At 34.5% G+C, this 22,281-nt stretch overlaps 1 protein-coding gene across 4 annotated transcripts in view; it reads left to right on the forward strand.

The window, feature by feature from the left end:
- The window catches only part of LRBA (LPS responsive beige-like anchor protein), a 398,303-nt gene that overhangs the window by 43,633 nt on the left and 332,389 nt on the right, over positions 1–22,281 (forward strand). For 3 of the 4 annotated variants that reach the window (XM_032187390.1, XM_032187392.1, XM_032187391.1), the window contains exons 10-22: positions 448–645; positions 1,575–1,708; positions 2,983–3,091; positions 3,204–3,356; positions 5,328–5,496; positions 6,809–6,888; positions 8,208–8,270; positions 10,040–10,137; positions 14,763–14,855; positions 16,214–16,322; positions 16,680–16,761; positions 18,439–18,562; positions 18,811–19,003. In XM_032187390.1, coding sequence (XP_032043281.1) covers positions 448–645; positions 1,575–1,708; positions 2,983–3,091; positions 3,204–3,356; positions 5,328–5,496; positions 6,809–6,888; positions 8,208–8,270; positions 10,040–10,137; positions 14,763–14,855; positions 16,214–16,322; positions 16,680–16,761; positions 18,439–18,562; positions 18,811–19,003 — 1,605 coding nt within the window. Of the gene's footprint in view, positions 1–447; positions 646–1,574; positions 1,709–2,982; positions 3,092–3,203; positions 3,357–5,327; positions 5,497–6,808; positions 6,889–8,207; positions 8,271–10,039; positions 10,152–14,762; positions 14,856–16,213; positions 16,323–16,679; positions 16,762–18,438; positions 18,563–18,810; positions 19,004–22,281 lie in introns of those variants that run through there. The other variant, XM_032187393.1, reaches the window with a different exon arrangement.

Below are 22,281 nucleotides of genomic sequence, written 5' to 3' on the forward strand. Positions count from 1 at the left end.
AAAGTAGATTTGTAGTTGATTTTGCTAGTCAGTTTTCCTTAATGTGTGAAGTTAGTGCTGAAGATTTGTTTTGTTGCGATGATTTATTATTTGTTTTGTCACAGCCCTGAGGGGTACTAATTGAAGACTTATTCCCCAACAGCTGTACAAACAAATGCAGAAAAGATGGTTCCTATTCTGTTTGTTCCTCAATTATTAGTTCCTTCTGAGTGAACATTGTTGACTGTCATTCTGTTTCTTAGCTAATGTATTTCTTCTACATTATCTACCATTTTGGCAATGTCACTCCTCAGGGGTCAAAAAAGAAATCTTGCAGTTTTAATTCTGTAGAATTGATTAAGAAACAATATTATTTTCTGTTAATAATTGTGTTCAAAACTGTATTTTCAATGTATATGATCTAATTTTTTTTTATTTTCTCTTCTTCAACCCTGCTTCTCATTCCAGGGAACATTTAAATTCAAGGCAGAAAGTGATCTCTTCCTTGATGAACATCACAAATTGTTGCTGTATGATGGCAAACTCTCCAGTGCTATTGCTTTTATGTACAATCCAAGGGCTACAGATGCACAGCTCTGTCTAGAGTCATCCCCTAAGGATAACCCTTCTATTTTTGTTCATTCACCACATGCACTCATGCTGCAGGTATATAAACATTTTCATAGATTTGGAGGATATAGATGATTTCTCTTTGAAAACCTGAAAATTGAATTTAATAGGGATTTGGATGAGATGGACAGTAGCTGCTGATACATGTATTTTCTTTTTTTCTCTCTGGGTCATCTCAGTTCTTTTCCTCTTGCAGTTCATAACACAGCTGAGCACTTTACTACCTCAATTTCCAAAGCGATGTGGGTGGTGAGGAGTCAATATTAGTTGATGAAATTACCAAGCCTGTGTATACTGTCAGGCCACGTGACTTTTTTCTGTGACCATTATCTGAATTACAACATCTGTGTTAACTGCAGTCAGGAAAATAACTCATCTTCTCTCATCTTCCCTCTATTTCATAATTCTACTTCAGTTTGTAATGTTGTATGTATAGTCAGATGGACCTTTACCACACTGGTATGTGGACATGGCATCTGCTTCTTGAATTAATATGGATGCACATCAGTTGTAAGAAAATGTTTCTTTAATGAAGGTTACAGCCTAAAAAATCTTAGTATTACTAAGAGACTGTGTTAACCTGTCAGAAACATTCTTCTTCCTAATTTGTCACACACTTCTGGTCCTCTGCAAATATTGCCTATCTCCAGCCCTTTGCCCTGTTGATATGATACTCTTTTCTTCCCTATGCTTTGAATGCATCATTCTTTTAATGTGCTAGAAGCATTTTCTAGAGTTTCTGTATTATTAAATGCTTGTTTTAGAGTTTGAAAGCTACCTCCTATATATTCATCTGAATATCTACAGTGCAGATTGTCTCTAAAGCCAGACTGGGCATTTAGGGTGGCTGTAGCTGTATGTCTTTTTTTGGCAATAGTACAGTTTTGTATAGAAATTTTGAACTATTTCTAACAAACTTTTAATAACAGTTTCTCAAAGAGACATCTTTATTTCTTTTTTGTCAGGATGTGAAAGCAGTCTTAACACATTCTATCCAAAGTGCCCTGCACTCTATTGGAGGAGTGCAGGTACTTTTCCCTCTCTTTGCACAATTGGACTACAGGCAATATTCATCAGACCACGTAGACACAACTGTTTGGTGAGTGTGTTGTAGTTATTGTGTTCTGTTCTTTGTTTCTTTTTTTATGTGGATGAAATTACCTCTTGCTCTAATAAGCAAGTTAAATTCACTTGTGGAATAATTAGTTCCGTCTAAAAACAAAAAGATAGTGTTGTTGTTCAGCATATAGTGAAGTATGTTTATTTTGTACTGAATTTTCTTTGACAGTTCATACAACCAAAAGGCACTCATTTTCTACCTCACGTTTTGTTGTGTAACATAATTATGGACAACTCTTTCTGAGCTGATTCTTGTCACAGAGAAAATCCATTGGGGAGGGCTTCTGTAGAAAGCCCTGAAAAGATGAAATTTTCAGTTATATTTAGTTGTTCCTTGGATTTTTTTTTTTTTTTTTTGTCTTCAGACATTATGGAAGATGGATCTTCAAAGCAGAATAGAAGAATGAAAACGTGATCTGTTTTCAGCTCACTTGTTAACGCTCTTGAAATAGTATTTTGATATTTGAAGTAAAACCTAAAACAGTCTAGAGCTGTCATTTTTCTTTCCTCTACTACTCATTACTGCTGAGCTTTAGGAGCGTATAAATCTTCTGGCTTTTCCTCTGGTTTCAGCACTGTTTCCACTCAGTCCAACTTCTGAACAGGCACAGAAACTGGTGTAGTTCCTCAGAGTAGTACTAAAGCAAAGGAATTGCTTTTTAGAATCATGGTTTATTTGTTCTGTTTCATTGCAATTGTAGTTTCATGGCTGTTGAAAGATGATCTACATCCATACTATTGTGAAGAGGGAGTGGTTACAATGTTCCTTCAGCCCATTTTGTACATCTCAAGACCTCTTCTGAGATGGCTCAGTCTTGTACATCTATGTGATGAGTTGAGGATTTGATCCAGATGCCAAGTAACCCATCAAGAGAGGGTTTTTCAGCTGGCTGGTGAAAATACTTGCTCATTGAAAAGCAAAGCAGTAGCAAGTGGAATAGCATTTGTCTCTGAACTTGAACTTCTTTAACTGAAACATGAAGCAGAGAGAACCACACACAGTGTTGCTTTTCTGCAAGAACGTGTTTTTAGAAGAATTTTGCTATAATCTCAGAGTCCAAAATTTCAAGTTAGAAATGCATTAATTAATAGCAAGAAATTAGAGCTATCTAAATTTAATCTTTGGTTTTAGAAATTCTGATCTAAGCACTTATTGCGTTACTTTTATTTCTGATCTTTGTGTTGGAAGAGTTAATTTGAAAATACTTTTTGTCTCATTGTGGTAACACTTATCTAAAATACTATATTTTTCAGTTCTACGTTACTGGCTTTCATCATGGAGTTGTTGAAGAACTCCATTGCTATGCAAGAACAGATGCTTTCCTGTAAGGGCTTCCTTGTGATAGGATATAGTCTGGAAAAGGTAAAGCAATACTTTTTTTTTATGTCTCGCATTAATGTTGTGGGTTTTGGGGGCAGAAATAATCTTCCTAGGCTGTTGCAGGGTTCTTTCTTAAGCAGATTTTCTTTTACAGTCTTCCAAAGCCCATGTTACACGAGCCGTACTGGAGTTATGCCTTGCCTTTTCAAAATACCTGAGCAACTTACAAAATGGGGTGCCCTTGCTGAAACAGCTGTGCGATCATGTTCTCCTTAATCCTGCAATATGGATTCATATCCCAGCACAGGTAAAATTGTTTATTCTTATGAATAAGGTACCTTTTTGATATATCTCTTCGGAAGTTTTGAGACTAAGGCTTGCCTGCCACTGTTAAAGATCCTGGCTCCCAGCAGAAATTACATAGAAACTGTTGTCAGGCTACTTTTCTGCATATAGTGGTCAAGTATTGCAAACTCCCAAAACATTCAGACAGTTTGGAAACCTGCAGCACTCAGCAGAGCAGAGTGTGGTGACTTCTGGGGTTCCTGACCCAGTCAGCATTTGGATGGATTAATAGGCAAACCACAGCAATTTTTAAAAGAAACCATGATGGGTGTCTAATTTGAAGTCTTTGTTGAAACTGATGTTGTCCCTGAAGAGTTCTTCTGTTTTAGTGAGTCTGTGCTCTTTGTGAGTGAACTGTTTGGATTGGAGCTTTCCAATTAATTCTACTTTAAAAGTAGTTTCAAGTTTAAAAGTAAGTTTCAAAAATTTCTGGATATAGTGTATATACAAGGGAATAATTAATGGAAAACCTTGTGTAGGTTATTGGTTTTTCAGGAAGAAATTGTAGGATTACTCATGGCTTGGAATTTACTATATTTACGTCTATCTCTTGTTTTAAGATCTTTAAAAGGTGTATTTTGATGTAGTACAGCATTTTCAGTCCTTTATTCTTGGAGAGGACTTAAAGCCCTCACACTTTTTAAGGAATATTGCTTTGCTTTTTAAACAGATCATTTCAAAGTTTTATGTTAATCCTTTGTCAAACTTCAAAAAAAAACATGAAATGTGGTTATACAAAACAGTCATTCATTTCAGGTGCTGAACTATTATCAAAAATCAACACTGTGGCATAAATATTACAGATAGCTTACAAAAGAATTATTTCCTCTCTGCAAATAATTGTACTGGACATTTCATTTGTCTTTTCTTTATGTTGCTCTACAAAATATAACATTTTATTAGTATCTTGAAATTTCTCGTAGCTAAGTGTTGTGGTAGCTATTGTTGTTCTAACTGCAGACATATGAAACAATTGGTAAGATCATCTGTGAAGGAGGATAGGAGTGCACATATTTTCTTTAAATATGTGAGCCAGCAACATGCCTATAAGGCCAAGGTAGCTAACAAGATCCTGGGCTTCATTAGGCGGAGTGTACCCAGCAGGTTGAGGGAAGTAGTCTTGCCCCTCTACTCAACGTTGGTACGACACATCTGGGCTGCTACATCCAGTTCTGAGCTCTCCCCAGTATAAGGGAGACATAAACACGTTGGAGTGGGGCCAGCAGCAGGCAGAGGAGATTAAGGGACTGGAGCATCTGACACATGAGGAGAGGCTGAGAGAGATGAGACTATTCAACCTGGATAAGAGAAGGCTCAGGCAGGATCATCTTGTTGTGCCCAAATACATAATGGGGGAGGGAAGACAAATCTAGATTCTTTGTGGAGGCCATTGAAAAGGAGAATAAGCAATGGGCACAAATTTAAAGACAAGAAATACAATGTAAATGTAAGAAACAACTTTCTTACTCTGAGGATGAGCAAACTGGAGCAAGTTGCTCAGAGAGGTTGTGGAGTGACCATCTTTGAACATTTTCAAACCCAGCTGGGCACAGTCCTGAGCAGTTTGGTGTAGTTGACCCTATTCTGATCAGGGAGTTTGGATGATCTCCAGAGGTGCCTTCCAACCTCACCTATCTGTGATTGTGTGAATGTTGGGCTTTCATGTTCTTTTAAGTGTGCACCACCTTTAAAAAAAAAAAAAAAAAAAAAAAACAAAAAAAAACAAACAGCAACAAAACCCACGACAATCTGTAGTTTTAGAAATAAAATCATTTTTATTCAGCAGTTAGTAAGAGCTTTCAGAGTTTTTGTGACTATGCTGAGAAATTCTATTCCTTTAAGGAATTTTAATATATGAAATTTAAGAATGCAGTTGCTTGATATGTTCTAATTTTCCTTTAATGATTTTGAATCTCCTAACTGGGTGTTGTAGGTTCAGCTGATCCTGTATACTTACTTATCTACGGAGTTCATTGGCACTGTTAATATCTATGGTGCAATCCGGAGGGTTGGGACCGTTCTTTTGGTCATGCATACCCTGAAGTATTATTACTGGGTAGTGAATCCTCAGGATCGCAGTGGTATAACTCCCAAGGGCGTAGGTATGTATTAATTTCTACTCTCACAAGCTAATGTGTGTTTTAAGCAGTGCTGTATGCAATGTATAGAGAAGAACTATAAGTGTTTCAGATACTGTAATGGAATGGGTTTGCTGGAACAGTTCAAGCAGAATCCATAGGATATTCTTGAAAAAGGTCTTTTTAAGAAACCAGTGAAAACATTTGAGGAAAATAATATCCTCTGTGATCAAAGACCCACATGAAATGGAAGTGACTGTAGAAATGGTAGGGTTTTAAAAGGGTAGACTTGCGCCTGGTTGCAAAGAATATTTTGTAGTATTTAGCATCTTGTAACTAGCAAAGCTAAATTATTTGCGTATTTTTTTTAGTGAAAATATGAATTTACTTAATTAGTTTTTGAACTGATTTACTGAGCCTAAGGAAACTATATATGTAGGGTAATCTTATTTAAATTAATAGCTGATTTTCACTAGGCTGGTCTGTATTGAAAATAACTGTTCTTAAACCAAATATTCCTGTGTGCTTATCCTGTATAGGATACATACGCCTGTCTAATCACTTGCATTTGCTACTTGATTTGCTTTTATCTGATGAATAAGATGGTAAAAAATGTGAACCTATGAGGAAATGTAAAAACTACTCCTAGAAATATACTTGCAACTGTTCACTTGCTTTTGGTATGAAAGCTTTTACTTGGCTTTGACATTTGGTTGCACCTGTTGTTTTAACCCTGCCTCTCTTGGGAACTTCTCAGTGTTTGAGTATTCAAAATGTTTAATGGAGGTCTGCTCTGCACAGAAATAGCAGAAGCAAGTCCTCTTGACTTGGAATCTACAAATTAAGTCTTTGGCTTTCAAGGTAATCTTCAGATATGGCATTGTAGGATTGATTTTTATTGTGTGTGTAGCATGTGTGTAATAAAGGCATGTAGCTCTTCCTTTCAGCTTCAGTAGAAGAACTTTTAAAAACAATTTTAAACTGCAAAAATCATCTGGGAACTGTGACAAAGTTCTCATATCAATCTTTTTCTTTGCATGAAGTTGGTTCATAGGTCCTGCAAACAAATGATCAAATTCTGAAAAGAATGTAGAGGAGTGTAGAAAACCATATTTAATAAAAGTTTACTAGAACCTCACTAGTCAGGGATTTTATTAATAAATAGTAATAGAATGTATTACTACTGTTTTGTAGTTAAAAGTGAAAGAAAAATAACTGCCTAGCACTGTCTTCTTCACACAGTGAGTGCCTTTTATGTTCTGTATGTTAAAATGTATGCTATGCTATTAACCACTATTAATTTGCATTCCATGTATCTACTTTTCTTTCTTCGTAGATGGGCCACGGCCTACTCAAAAAGAAATTTTATCTTTGCGAGCATTCTTGTTGATGTTTGTTAAACAGCTAGTGATGAAGGTAGGATATCCAAATCTACTTTCATAAGGAAATCCACTTCAATATAATATTTTTGCTAAGCATGTTGAGTTTTGTAAACAAACAAGTAAATAGAAATACCATATAAGGTGCATCTTTTGTTGTGGCTCTTGCCACAGACAGCAGTGCTGGAAAATGCATTTTTCTCCTCTTTAAGCTGTTTTAATCAAAATTAGAGCTGTTACATTGTTACCTTAGAAAAAAGAAAATGCCACATTTTTTGAAGTGCTTAAAGACTAAAGAGCAGTATTTGACATTATATTCTGTGGGCCAGTTGGACAGAGGGGGGGATGAGAGAGAGACTACCAATACATTTTACAACCATTTGTTATGCAGTAGAGGAATACAGAAATTCAGCAGCTCTACTGTGTATAGAGTTGTCTTAACCCTTTCCTATTGTAAGTTTTGATTTCTCTCTTCTTCCTTCCCTCCTGTATGCCATGTCTTCTGTGTTTGAATCTAGCTCCCTTTCCTTTCTTCCTCTGTGTTGCTAATGGACCCTGTGCTGCTATCCAGAGCCCCAGCAACTGGAGGAGTTTTATTTATTTTTTTTTGTCAGAGATTTATAGCTTGGACAGTTTAGGATGGAATTCCACAAAGATAGTAAAAGATGTTCATGATAAAATGCTGATTTTTCTGCAAATTTTCTATTTGTACACAATGGTGCAAAATCTTTTGGGGAATTCTGAGACTGACTTTAAAAAATAAAAGCCCTAGAAAAGAAAAAAATGTGCTCTTGATCCTGTTCTTAGAAACTTTTTGTTTTTATTTTCACCAAAAAACCCTCAAGGCATATTCCTGATGTTAAATCATTTATGGCTTTTAATTCCTGTGAAATTGAAAGCAACTGAAGTTAGGATTCCATAGTAGAAAGTCAGATGCGAAGTTGGCTATAGGCCTAGCTAACAGGTATATAATTAAACATCCAGGTCTACTATGAATCCTCTTTGCAACCTTAATTTAATTATTTTACTAATGGAAAGCACTCAGTTCATATTCTATGTATCAATTAACATGCACTGTTATGTTACTCTAGCAATTTCTTATACTATGTTACTATCCAGCCTATTTTTACACATGTATTGGAGTTGTCTTAATGCACTTCTTCTAACCTTCAGTGGGTCCTTTCTGTGCAGATGAAAAGCTATCTTCTATGTATGAAACTATTATAGAACCAAACGAAAGTGAATTTGCCTTGTGAGACTTGCATTGTATAACAATAATGGCTTGTAATGATGCTCTTTTGGGAATGATTCTTTTGTACTTGAAAGATGATGCTTAAAACTCGATTATTTTTAAAGGACTATGGAATAAAAGAAGAAGAATTGCAGGCAATCCTCAATTATCTACTCACTATCCATGAGGTAATTTTTTAATGTTTGTTTTTGTGTGCAATACTTCTGCAGTTTGTGATCACAAAAGTATCTGTATTTCCAAGTATTACCTTCTTTATGCCACAAGATGGCTCTGTAGAGGAAGTAACAAATACTATTGTAGTGTGCCGAACTGCCAATATTCTTGCAGTGATTTAAGCACTATGTTCAATGTTAAATTGAAGTTCATTAAGCCAGTAAGTCAGAATGGTTTCCTATGTTGTTCTAAAAACCGATTTGCCAAGCAGAAAAACAGATGGTGAGACTGACTTAAAATAAAAAAAAAAAAAAAAAAAAAAAACACACACAAAAAAACAAAGACAAAATGTTGTTTTATGCTGCCTAAGTAATATTTTTTGTTTTGTTTTTCAGTCCTTTTTATTTTGCTTCTTAAATAAAGCAATAAAATTGAAAACATGCATTAAAAAATAAAGATGTATGTTAATGGCATCTACAAGAAGCATATAAACTTAATTGGGAGAAAATGTTGGTTACCACTGATACATCTGCATCTTCATATTTTAGCACCAGGAAAAGGCACTTTATGCCAGATGCAACATCAAAGACAAGGGAAATGGGGACATAAATCTAACTGATCTCATCTCTGTAAGGGTGCTTGAAATGGGTAAAATAAGGAATTAATTGAACTTCAAGCAGTACAGATTTTCTTTTTCTTTTCTGTTTACACCTATATTTTTCTTTTATTCTCTGTGCTTGTTACTGGTCCATACGCTTGGCAGTATCATGGTGAAGCAACTTAAGTCATTCTACTTCATATGGAGATGTAAAAAATAAGACTCTTGGTAACATATAAGAGTAAACCAGAATAGCAAAAGCTTTATGTGGCCTTCAGATGAGAAGGTTATATTTTTAACTTTTAAAGTTTGCATGGTCAAGTCTACAACGCCGAATCCTAAAGAATTAGGTATCTAGTGTATATTCGGAAAAAAACACCAATAAAAAAGTAAAATTCAGCCTTATCATAGGGCTTATTCATCAGTGATAGCGAATGTGATAAAAGCTAGTAGTGTCTTTAGGTGAAAACAGTTCTTCAGAGGGATGTAAAATAGATTTTCTGATAGGGAAAGAATCAGAATACTTCTTCAAAAGTGGAAAATTCTGGCAGCATTCCTTTTAATACCATGAAGAATGGGAAAAGAAAAAACAGTTGCATTTTGCTACTTCATAGGTTATTTTTAGTTATAATTAACTTGGAACAAATTCATAAGATGTAGTTTGAAGTGCTTTGGACTATTAGTGTGAAAACTTTATTGAACAGCTTGAATTACCCACTTTAAACATTGCCTGTGGCAAGCTGTGGTATTTTTTTTTCCTAGGGTGGACATTTATTAGTAGAGATTTTGTGTTAAACACCACCCTCTGTCCCAGAAAACGTGCAGCATTTATTTCTAGCTCCTGTGCAGTAAAAGAGAGGGAAATGTGCATACAAATGAGTATGTGCATGGAAGGAAATAACATAGTCTAATGGTCCATTCCCTGTCAAAGGCTTACTTCCAAGACACAGATGTGTCACTTTTCACTCTATAAAAGAAAGTATTTTTTTCATAATATTTTCTCCTGGTTACGTGCACTTGCCTTCCAGGTCTATAGCTCTTTTGATCCTGGCCTAATTGTTTTGGTCCTTGGTTTACTATTAACTCTCCAGATAATTTTGAATTATTTTGTAGTGATACTTTTAACCAAAACAATGCCCTAGCATAGATGCATTTTAATTCAAATGTATAACTTTTATTCAACAGGATGACAATCTAATGGATGTCTTGCAGTTGCTTGTTGCTCTGATGTCAGAGCATCCAAGTTCTATGATCCCTGCTTTTGATCAGAGGAATGGATTACAGTAAGTTGAATTTTGTAAGTGGGAAAGGAAATAGTATTTTGACCATACTGTTGCTTGCTAGAATTCCCATGAAATCTGAAAGGTCCTCATCAGTGCATGTGTTGCAGTCTCAGACTCCTCCTCTTGGGAGATTTTTGCATCCAGGTGTTCTTTTGACAAGAGGTGATGTTGGATTTATCATCAATGAGGCCTTTGTAAAAATGTTTCCAAGCTGCTGGTTGTGCTTAAACAGGTAGTGATCAATTTGAGTTAGTCCATACATAGAAGTTAAGTCTTCATCTACAAGCATTTAGTCTTTTGCCTCCCATTCTTGCATATGTTTTTGGAATGGGAAGGTTTGACAAAAAATGTTTCAGGTTTCTTCTTATCTTTGTTAGCTTTTTTTAAAAATGTGTTATCAGAGCATTATCAGACTTTAGCAGAAGAAACCTTTTATTTGTTTAAATTGTCACTTTGTTGTGGACTGTTCACAATCTGTGTTCCCAACAAAATGAAAGATACTACTTAACACTACTGTGATATAAAATAGGGAAAGTAGCAAATTCTACCAACAGTAAAAGCACAGGAAAAGATCTGTTAGAAAAAAGCTCTTGTGATGCTGATTTTTTATTGTAGTTCTTAGAGAGTCATCACATTATTGAACTTCTCTAATTTAAAATGAATCTGCCTGGACATGGCAGGGAAAAGATTGGAACAGGCAAGCAAATAGAAGAACAATTCCTAGAAGAGTATGTAGAATAGTAATTCTCTTGCTATGTAAAGGCAGAGTCTCATTTCATACATTTTGTTGCACCTATTGGTTAACCCCCATTTATACATACATTTTTTTCAGTTGCCCTTTCTCAAGAGACAACATTCAGGCACGTTCATAATTGTTTTCTTCCTTCTTAGTGCTAGGCTGTGTTTTTTTTTTTACCGATTTTCTTCAGCTTTGACTTCATTTGTATGGTAATGTATTATGCTATGGGAAACTAATAAAAACTCTAAATAATAAAGTATTTGAATGTCATGTTGGGTCTCCAATGTAATATGTTTGTTTTTATTTAACAACTGGCAGTAGACATTTTCTTTTTTATTAACTAGTATATGGGCAAGTCAGTATGAATAGTGAGTCCACTGTGAGAAATCATTTTGCTCTCCTGTCTCGTTTGTTACATGCCTTGCTCTGGTATCGTCTCCAGTCACTTAATGGGTTGCTTGTACTCTTAGTGATATACCTGCTCTTTGCAATTTTTTATTAGTTAAAAATTTAAAATGAACCTATCTGAATAAATAATTGTACAAAAATATATTTTTAATTTAATTAGGTAACCGTCATACTGTTAAGAAAAGCAGGGAAATGGATTATGTCCATTGGATGAACAGGGTATATTTGGCATGCTCAGTGGTTTGGTTCTGTAGTTGATGTGCTTGCAGCTTTCTTCAAGATAAATTATTTGTTGTAAATTACCTTTTTTTAATCACTCTTGGGATTTAATTTAAGTTCTAATATAGAACTAGATTTCATTTGTCTTAGTTGTCTTAGGTGAGGTGTCCTGGATTTCTTTATCTGTTCCTGTCTTTAGCTATGTAAAAGGAAAGTAATATATAAGTAGTGGTGAATGCTCACTTACATATAGATAAGGTCTGTATATTCTGGGTAAGTCCTTTGAACTGTTTATGACTGACTGAACTAAAATGCAGTGTTGTAACACGGAATATTTTTGGAAAGGCTCTAGAATCACTGAGATCTTTATTATAATAAAGCTATGCAAATTTCCTCAAGAATGTATTCAGGAAAATATACATGAAAAGGTCCAATAAGGCACTGTGCCTTCTAATCCAATATAATTGCTATGGAACATTAGGACATTATTATTATTATTATTATTATTATTATTATTATTATTATTATTATTATTATTATTATTATTTTGTAGAGAGAGCTTAGTAGTCCTTGTTGTTGTAATCAAATCAAATTTGGCAGATTCAAAGATCTGCCCAATATCGTGGGCTATAGCTGCATCAAAACCAATCTTCATGGTGGTGAGAACTGTACTGTCTGAAAAAGAAATGAAAAAAGTAGATGTAACTGATAACAACATGAGAACTAAAACTAAAGTTGTTTATGGGAGATTTACGAGCATTGAGAAAACATTGCATTTGTTATTTTTCACAGTGATAGAAGATCAATATTAGAACCTTTCACTATCTCAATAAATGTGTTTTATTAAAAGATTAAGTTTTAATTAGTAACAACAACTGTTTTTTATTTATGAACATAGTAAGACGTTAGTAGCACTTAAACATGGATGAATACATAGTAAGCATGCACTGCAAATTATTATTTAAAAGTTAAGGTAAATACTAGTCTGATTTATTTTATTTCAGGAAGTAGAAGATGTACACGATGAGATCTGTGCGGTATTACAGATTAAATTAGTAATGTCAAATATAGTTAAGGTTTCTGGACTTCCCACTGTAAGATGGCATTTCTAGTTGTTGTTAATTTATCTAACTTTCATCTGTTGTGTGGATATTCTCCTTGCTGTGTTGACTAAACCTGTTTTGTACCTTGCAAAAACTATTTTAGAACTGTTCGGATAGCTAAGTCTAGTACTTTGCTACAAATGCCCCTCACTGTCTGAAAGCTGCTTAGTGGAGAATTGTTAGCAGGTATAGAGCAGGAGTTTGGCACTGCAGGTGTGGCGAGAGTCTCTGGGTAGACCATGGTCAGCAGGATGGGGAGGAGAACTATAAGAGCACATCTGAGAAAAATCTGTGGGTTGAGATGAAGACAGTTGAATAAGTGGAGGAAAAGAGGGGAAAATGAATGGTGCAAAGGCAGTCACTTGGCACTTCTGGAACTAGTTTGATGCCCAGCCAGTGTCTGAGCAATGACTACCTGGGAAAGATTCCCCCCAGTTTTATTGCTGAGCATAATGTACATGTGTCATGGAATATCTCTAGTCAGTTTGGGTCAGCTGTCCCAGCTGTATACTTCCTACTTCTACCTCAGCCTACTTCTGGGATGGGCAGAGAAGGTCTGCATGCTGTGCAAGCAGTGCTCAGCAATAGTTAAAATACTGGTGTCTTATCAACACTTCTGGTCACAAATCAAAAATGCAGCACTGTACAGGTTGTTCTGAAGAAAATTAACTCCATCCCAGGCAAACCCAGTATAGACTCACACTATTGTCTGATGTGCTTTTCCATGAAAGCTTCTCCCAGTTGTTGAAGCAGTAAGCTGCTGAAATCTGCTTATGGCTCTTGCAGTATGAGCTGGAGATGCACTTCTTTGAAAGTAGGGTGTCAGTCGGTTCACTCCAGTCCTTGTGGTGCTGGACATGAGAAACGAGAACAGGTTTGCACAGAAAGGTACAGAGTACAGGAGACAAAGGTCAATGCGGATAATATTGAAAGGACAGGTAGGAGGGAAAGAGATACAGGCTTTGCACACCAAGCGGAAAGGTTTGTTGTTGGTAAAGCACGTATTGCTGGAGGGTGTATTCCTTCATCTAAGGTCTGTGGTCAGGTAGTGCTCTATTGTCAGCAGAGATCTCTGGAGGCACTGGATAAGTCTTTTAGAATCACCTGTAGCAGCTGGTCAATAAGGAAAACAACTCCTACCAACTAGCTTAAGGTGTGGATGCCTACAGCAGCAGAATTCTAACAGTGAACTGTTCAGCTTTTTTTGAAAATACAGGTAAACTACATTGAAGACTATTTTACTTTTGAAAACTCCTTCTTGTGGTTACTAAATTAAGAACTCTGAAGTTAGAGACTTCTGAAATATGGGCTGTTCAGGAATTTTAATTTGCCTACTCCCCTTTTCTACACTAAACAAATTTTAATATAATTTAACCCACTTTTGATTCAATGAATAAGGTAAATTTCCTGAGAAGGAATGCTGCTTTAAAAATGTAGAGATGAGAAGCTTTCTAGTAATCTGGGACAGTTGAATGGGCAAATGATCCTGACATAACTTAATGCTGCTTTGGAGAATGGGTTGCCAGGCAGATCATTTCCAACGCATGTCCTTAGTTGTCGCTAATTATTGGTTTTTAATTTTTCTGTGGCTCCAACCTGAGAAACCTGATTTCTAGAAGACATGAATATTTGCTAGTATAGCTGTGTTCAGCAAGAGCCTCCTTGTATAAAGAGGGTTGTATAAATGAATTCCTTTTCAAGGCCCTTGTATTTCGACTAGAATGCTAGCTTTATTGTCTGCAAATGTTAGTGGTAGTAAAAAAATAAATAAATTCATTCGTCACTGTACCTATACAGCCAGGTATACATTAAAAGAATTGCTTGTTTAGTTTTCTGGGTAAATATCAGATTAATAAAGCTTTGCATATAGGAATCGCAGTAGCCTTTTTACAGATCTATATCTATCTATGTATCTATCTATCTATATATATGCTTTAGCTATTGATATTTGGGAGATGGTTAAATTTGACTATAAAATTTTTAAATCTAATTATAAAATGTGAAATCAAACTATTGTGCAGTTGATTTTATTAATAGTCATCCTTTTAAAATAGCCTCAGAAAAACTCATTTGCGTTTTACTTCAGTTAATTTTCCAAGCCAAAAACTGCTGTATATTTCAAATATTTTAGGAAGCCTTATGTTTTCTCTGCTTAGGGTTGTCTACAAGCTTCTAGCATCAAAAAGTGAAGGCATCAGGGTGCAAGCTCTGAAAGTGATGGGATATTTCTTAAAGCATCTTGCTCCAAAGTAAGTACTGGTTTAAGTCTATCAAAAAGAAAAAAGAGAAGAAGGGGAAAAAAAAATGCAATCATCTTATGACACTTATAAAATCATGTACATATAAAATCACATATATGTGGTATATATGTTTATATGTACATCATGTATTTGAGTGTATGCATTTTTTTGTAAATAAAATAAAACTATGTTGGTGGTTAATAATTAAATACACTTCACCAAATAGCAGCTGCTATTCTTTAAGTACTCTTCACTTTGTCATTAATCCATTTCTGACATGGTTGTATTACTAGTGTCTAGGTATTATCGCTTCCTTATCAAGTTCATTTATTTCTTACTTGCATTGTCTGCCTGCTTTTTAAAGTGTACTTTTTGCATAATACCAGTGAAATCAGTAGCAAGAATTAGACTGTTGAGATTGAAACTCATATTGCTTACTGAAAATTAGGTTTCAGATTTCTCAAATGGCTTTTTAAACCTTCTTAATAAAATTGGTTAAAACTGCGCTAATATTGAACAAATTTACTAATTTTTTTTTTCATGTGCCTGGTTGCCTGTGTGTCTAAGCCGTTTTGTGATGTGAATTTAACTAAGATAAAAGACTATATGTGGTTGTCATGGCTCAAGAGTCAAAGCAGATAAATATTTATCTTTACTCTACAACAGAAGAATATTTTACAAATACATAAAAGTTTTTGCCCTTTTACTGAGGTGACTAATGTAGGAATTGCTAATCATTCTCAGTTGAGCCTGCTTGGTAATTTACCTGTGAAATTATTTGTAATTCAGTCATGACCTTCACGTCTGTGTTACTAAGGCTATGGACATATATCAGTGCTATTTGTCCTTACTTTGAATAGTGGAAGTGTTGCACAGATTTCTCCACTATTTTTTGAGATATATTTTATCAGCATGTTTTTTAAATTTGTTTCTTTTTATCGTGGAAGTCATGAAATTGTGGAGCTGTGACACACAGTGTGATACTGATATTCATTAGCTGAGTTAGCTGGGAACTTTGCTACAATGCTAGATAACGCTTGAGATCTCTGTCCATGGTTAAAACGTGTTTTTGAGATAAATGAGGACAAAGATGTATTTGCCTTAATGTTTATCAAGAAAGGTGTGTTCCATCTTTTTGGGCCCATGAGTGAGTGGACCACATTTATGAAAAAAAAGATGTCTGTCTTCAGGGAGTGACTAGCACTTCCAGAATTGTTACACTTGCACTTTTCATTACCCCAAAGTGAAAGATTTAAGGTGCCAAAAACAACACCAAAAAAAATGTTTTCAGTAATTTTAGATTTTTGAGGCATATTTTTTAGCTATTTTAATATGTAAGCTTATTTTATCTTTCTGTACAATTTTAGGAGAAAAGCTGAAGTCATGCTTGGACATGGATTGTTCTCTTTGTTGGCTGAAAGGCTGATGCTTCAGACAAGCTTAATCACCATGACCACATACAATGTCCTATTTGAGGTAGTAATATACTGTAGTTAGGATCCAATCTTCATAATTATTTGTAAGACATTGTTAGAAAATTGCTTACATATTTGTGCTGATATGTTCCAGATGACACCAAAACCTTTGTGTGATGTAGCTGAATGCTGCTTTTTTTTTTTTTTTTTCCCAAAGCTCACTACTTCATTTTTTTTTGGCCTAAGTTGGTTATGCTCATTATGAACAATTCTAGATAATAAGTAAGGTGAAAATATATTACTGGATAATAAGTATAACTATGATGAAATGATGATGCTGTGTAAAAGATGGATCCAACTATTTTTCAGTAGGCTCTCCTTATGGACATTGACGTGGCATCTTCTTTCTTCTCTCTAGATTCTGACTGAACAGATTTGCACACAAGTGATACATAAACAACATCCTGACCCAGATTCAGCAGTGAAGATACAAAATCCTCGTAAGAATTTATATAAATTTCCAAGTGATACCAGAATAAAAGTCTTCTGAGAGTGCTTATTAATTACTTTCACCAGTCTTAATTCTAATCTCAGTTATACACAGGTTTTCATAAAAGAGATGAGATAATGTACATTTAGTTGGAGCTATTTAGGAAGCAAGTCTTCAGTCTTTTGAAAGGCATTTTACATGTCTAACTGTGTATGGAGTTCATAACTCACCCCTTTTGGCCGTGCAGTCATGTTATGAAATAGTTTTTCAAGACTTGTGTGCACAGAATATTTTGATTTAATACATGTTAAGGTTCCAGCACAATTCTGATTGCATTATTTAGTAATGCCAGACTAAATTACGTGAAATACGGAAACATTTTAAATTACCTTCAGTGCAACAATGCTAGATGGAAAGTAGGGGAGAAATGTATCTGCTCACTCTTTTGCTTAGGTTACTTTATGGAAAAATATCTTGATATGAAACTTTAGATGTCTTTTAAACTAGGAGGAAATACTGATCTCCTTTCTTGATTTCTATGCATTATTAATATACTCTTTATACAATACAATAGAGTCACGGTAGCTTTGGGAGTTTGGCTTTTTTTTCTGGAGATATATAGATTTTTTTAACTTCATAGCTGCTTTGTTATTAAATGTAGGTCACAGTTGTGGGTTTGCTTCATGTGGAAAGTGGGGATGAGTAAGGAAAGCAAAGCAGATGGAGAAGAAAAACTGGTTGTAGTGTCATATGCTTTATGGTAAATCCGTATGAAGCAGATGTGATGAGATTTGTATACTCTTAATATTTTTGAAGTTGGCATTTACTGCTGTGATTAATACAGCTTATTTGCAGTGTAAGGTTTGAGTGTGGAATTAGGGACAACTGACTTATAGATCAGTTTTTTAAGATTGGTGCTGATTTTAATACAAATTTAGAGAAATTGTACAAGAGGGAACTAACACAGTGATTGTGTACAAATTGCATCTTAGTTGATTTACAAAGTGAACTTAATTTTTTTAAAGTAACAAGAACAGCGAATGTCCCATTGCTTCAAAAAGATAGCCACAGTTTTGGCTGTTTACGTGGAAAACAAAAAACAGTATGTTCCTAGAATATAACGAGAGGTGAAACTTAAAATAAGGAAGGTTTTGTACCCGTCCTTGAACATAATTTTATAACAAAAATTGTCAAGAACTATCATGAGTTGGTCGCATTGTTTGAAAATTCACACTTAATAAAGGAGAGCAAAATTTATGAATTTTTCTCATATGTTGATTTTATACATGATGTATTATGTGAACTTTGTCTTCTTAGAAAAAGGTTCTGACACGTTCTGATACTGGCTTGTTTTAAAGTCATTTGTCATTCAGTAACATTTGTGCTCCTTAAACCTGGTAATTCAAAAAAATTCCGGATTAATTTAACTCTGTTTCAGTTTTCTTCAGCTGCATAGGCCTGCAAATCCCCCTGAAGGGTGAGCAGGTTTGTGAACTCTCTTAGAAAAAGGGATTTGTAATAGTTAAATCTTCTACTCAGATAGAGATTTGCTTCTTTTCAGTGTGTGTATATATTATGTAGTATTATTTTTCTTGTAGAAATCAGCATACAAACAGTATTGGAAGGTGTCCAGTGTTTTAAACTGTGCTTAGTACTAATATTTCCTTGCTCATTAACTGTTTTACAGAGATTTTGAAGGTTATTGCAATCCTGCTACGTAATTCTCCACAGACACCAGAAACTCTGGAGGTTCGGCGAGCATTTCTCTCAGATATGATTAAACTTTTTAATAACAGCAGAGAAAATAGGAGGTAAGATGACTTACTTTATGCCCATATATACAAATATGCAGTGTAAGTAACAAGGTATGCTAGTGGATTAGCCTGGTTAAACAGACAGAGCTGTTCAGCAAATTTTGTAATATAGTTTTTGATACATAAAATTAGATAATCTTACATACAGCAGTGGTTTTAAAGATTTTGGATACCATACTTGGCTGATTATATATTTCTAAGATGTATTTTAAAATTTGATTTAATCACGTGTGTGTATTTTGCAGGAGTTTGTTGCAGTGCTCTGTCTGGCAGGAGTGGATGCTTTCTCTTTGCTGTTTTAATCCTAAGACTTCTGAGGAACAGAAGATAACTGAGATGGTGTATACCATATTTCGAATTCTTCTCTACCATGCAATCAAATATGAGTGGGGTGGCTGGCGTGTTTGGGTGGATACGCTGTCTATTACACATTCAAAGGTGAGTGTTTGAAATAATTGGGAAATTTTGTTATGCAATATAATTAATTTTCGTGTCTTAAGGTGGTAGATCATACAATTTGATAGTCTCGTAGTGAAGATCAGTATTTAAAATAAATAAATAAATAAAAACCAAGGTTTGTTTCTGTTACTGGATATAAATGTTTCAAATATTTGACAAAAAAGTATTAATTTTGTTATTTGAACACTTCAAACAAATATGTTTTGTTGTTGTTGCTGAAATAGTTAGAGTATTGATTTTTACAGAAAATGGCACAAATATTTTGGAAAGCGAGAACCGTTTGAGGAGCATTTTCTGAATAATTTTAGTGTTGGTGTGGGTTTTCAGTAATGGAATGAACACAAGGGGGCGCACCGTATCTATTCATAAAAATACCTTTAAGCAACATGAAAAGGCTGTAAAACAAACCAGTAAAAAGCAAAGATATCAAAGTTAAGACAGATGCTTCAGCTGTTAAGCTGTCATGGGATGCAGAGTGAGAACGCAAATCCTTGCAGTATGAGAAAGACTATTAGCCTTCTTCTTTTTGTTGTTGTACTTGCAACTAAAATTATATTCTCATTATTTGTGGATCTCCAAGCAAATAACAGTAATATAAAATATAACTGCCCTACCTTTTTCTTAACCAAAAATTGAGGCCAATGTGAGCCTTGTAATAATTACGGTTTATCAGAAATATTTATTGAAGATGACTTAAACTTTAAATTGCATCTTTCTAAATGCATGGAAGTTAACCACGTAAAAAGAGAACATCTGCAAGTCTTTGAATCCTAGTGATCATTTTATGATGTTAAGGAATCGTTAGCATTTGAGGGTCCTTGTTTTGTATGAATTACTCCAAGAAAGTTGGTCTTTGTAGACAGTAAGAATACTGTTATTTGGCAGTTCTGTTTATTCATAATATGCATAGCTTGATTGTGGTTATTTGGCTATGGAGACACAAATGTAGAAATCTATATAATAAAAGTGCATAGAATAATATCATTAAGCAGGCACTTGGCTAAATGGATTCCAGGTGTGAAGAATAAAGTGCCAAATTTTAACCCTTTACAAAGATTACATTTTAGTTATTGAAATACCCTTAATCATCCATCTTTTCTGTTGGCTGTGCAGTCCTCAAATCTGTTTGTTCTCTTTACCTCAAGACACAGAGGGTGTAGGTGGAGTATATCGTTCAATGGCAAGTTGTAGCCAGTGTGAAGATCCCTGATGTACTCTTACAGAAACTGGCATAATTTAAAACATTTCTGTGCTTGTTTGGAATTGCTGGGAAACTAAGCCTGGGAAAAGATAGAGAGGTGAAGGAAGACCACCTTTTTACCTCTGTTATACAGGATTTTGGTGTATTGAATTTAAAAATTACCTTCTCCGTATTCTATAAGCTTTAGCTCTATTCTTTAACTTGTTTATGAGTTGTAAGATAACTCAATGTATGAAATCCCATTTAAATGGCTTCTGTATGAAAGTAATAATATAGATTTTTTGTCAGTATCTTAATTTAGTGACTTAATGTGGCTAATCAATGGTCTAGAGTTCATAGACTTAAATCTTTTTGTTGTTGCCTATTTTTTTTTTTAAGTGATCCCGTGGACAAATATTATGACGAGATCTGGTTTTACAAAATACCAAAAATATGAGATACAGGTTATGATACTTCTGACCCTTTTTTGATGAAGGCTGTGTATGGTTTTTATGCAGTACCATGGCAAGTGAGAATATGATGTGCTTTATGAGAATATGTGCTTTATGAGAATAGTGAGAATATGATGTCCTTTCATATTCAGTTCCTGGCATGCTGATATAGCAAGGTATCCTTGGTGGTAGAATTAACTTATTGTATCAGTTGCCCCAAGTCTGACTTGTTGGCTTTCTGGTTAATATGTAAGGATTTTTTCTTCCTCCAACCTAATTTGGAGGAAGTTGAACAATGGCAAGGTTGGAAGTGTGCGATTTCAGGCAGTGCTAGCAGCAGAGACATATAGTAATTTTGAAGGAATTAAAATGAATTTGAGGGAGATAATTTTGTTTGAACGTTGGTGCTAATATTATCCACCTCAACAAAAACAAAGGAAAATGATTAAACAACAAAAGCAACCAAAAACTAGCTTAATAACAGCAGGATGAATAATACTGCAATGATCAAAGGTTTTAAAATGGGATTTTTTTCACCTTTTTATGCTTTTACTATTTTAAGGTTTTTAATAAATAATATTTGCATTTTATGCAGCTAGCGGTAAAAAGCTAGGTGATTTTTCATAGCTGTCTTTTAATTACATCAACATAAATCACGATGAATTGCTAAAAAGCTCCATGGCAAAACCTTACTAATCACTTGAAGATGTCCTTATATATCAATATCTAATGATAATGAATTTTTAATCTGTCTAATTTTATTTATAATATTCTTGTATCCTGTTATACCAATATTGAGATTCATATAGAATCACAAAAATAGACTCATACGTTACATGGTATAGACATAATTCAGAGGGCAAATTGTTAGGTGCTAAGTGCATCTCAGATGTTTTTGATTTCTAGTATGCTTTCAAAGTAATGCGGGAGTTATGGGAAGAAAAATATTTCCTTAACACTGGTAAGAGAATAACCAATTTGTGTTTTTATTATTTCATCTCTAATTGTATTGGGTTACTGCTTATTTTTCCTTTTTACAGCCCTTTGCTTCTTTCTTACCACTAATTTATAACACCATTCTATGATAAAGAACTAGTATATAAAGGAATAGTGTTACAGAATTGGATAGGTTTTGCAGAGCTACACATCAAGATACATGCAGCTGCTATAAAAAGCCAAAGAAACTCAATTGCAATTTTATTGTCCAGTTTGATAGATTTCCTGCCACCTTTGTAGCAGGGAAGCTGTTTGTCACTGTAACCCTCTCCTCCAACAGCTGCACAACGTTTTATAAGCAGCAACGGCTTTTCTAGCATAATTGCACTACATTGGTTTCCTTGCACGCAGAATTTAAAAGGTGTGTGTAACCTTTTTAAAGCCAAATTTTTTAATGTTACTCATGTATTCTGCTATTTCCATATTATATTTCTTACTGGTTTTCAAATATTAACATGTTGCATACAAATGTGCTTCATCTGTGGCTTCTAGATGAATAAAAATGTTAATGAAAAAATTAAATCAAAACTCAGGTTTGTTGTAATCAGCTAGCATTGAATTTATGAAAGCTTTGAAGAAGTTGAGTTTTTTAAACATTATAACCATGGCAGCTAGGCTCTAGACTTCAT

This window comes from Aythya fuligula, chromosome 4 (assembly GCF_009819795.1).
Source record: "Aythya fuligula isolate bAytFul2 chromosome 4, bAytFul2.pri, whole genome shotgun sequence".
NCBI lineage: Eukaryota > Metazoa > Chordata > Aves > Anseriformes > Anatidae > Aythya > Aythya fuligula.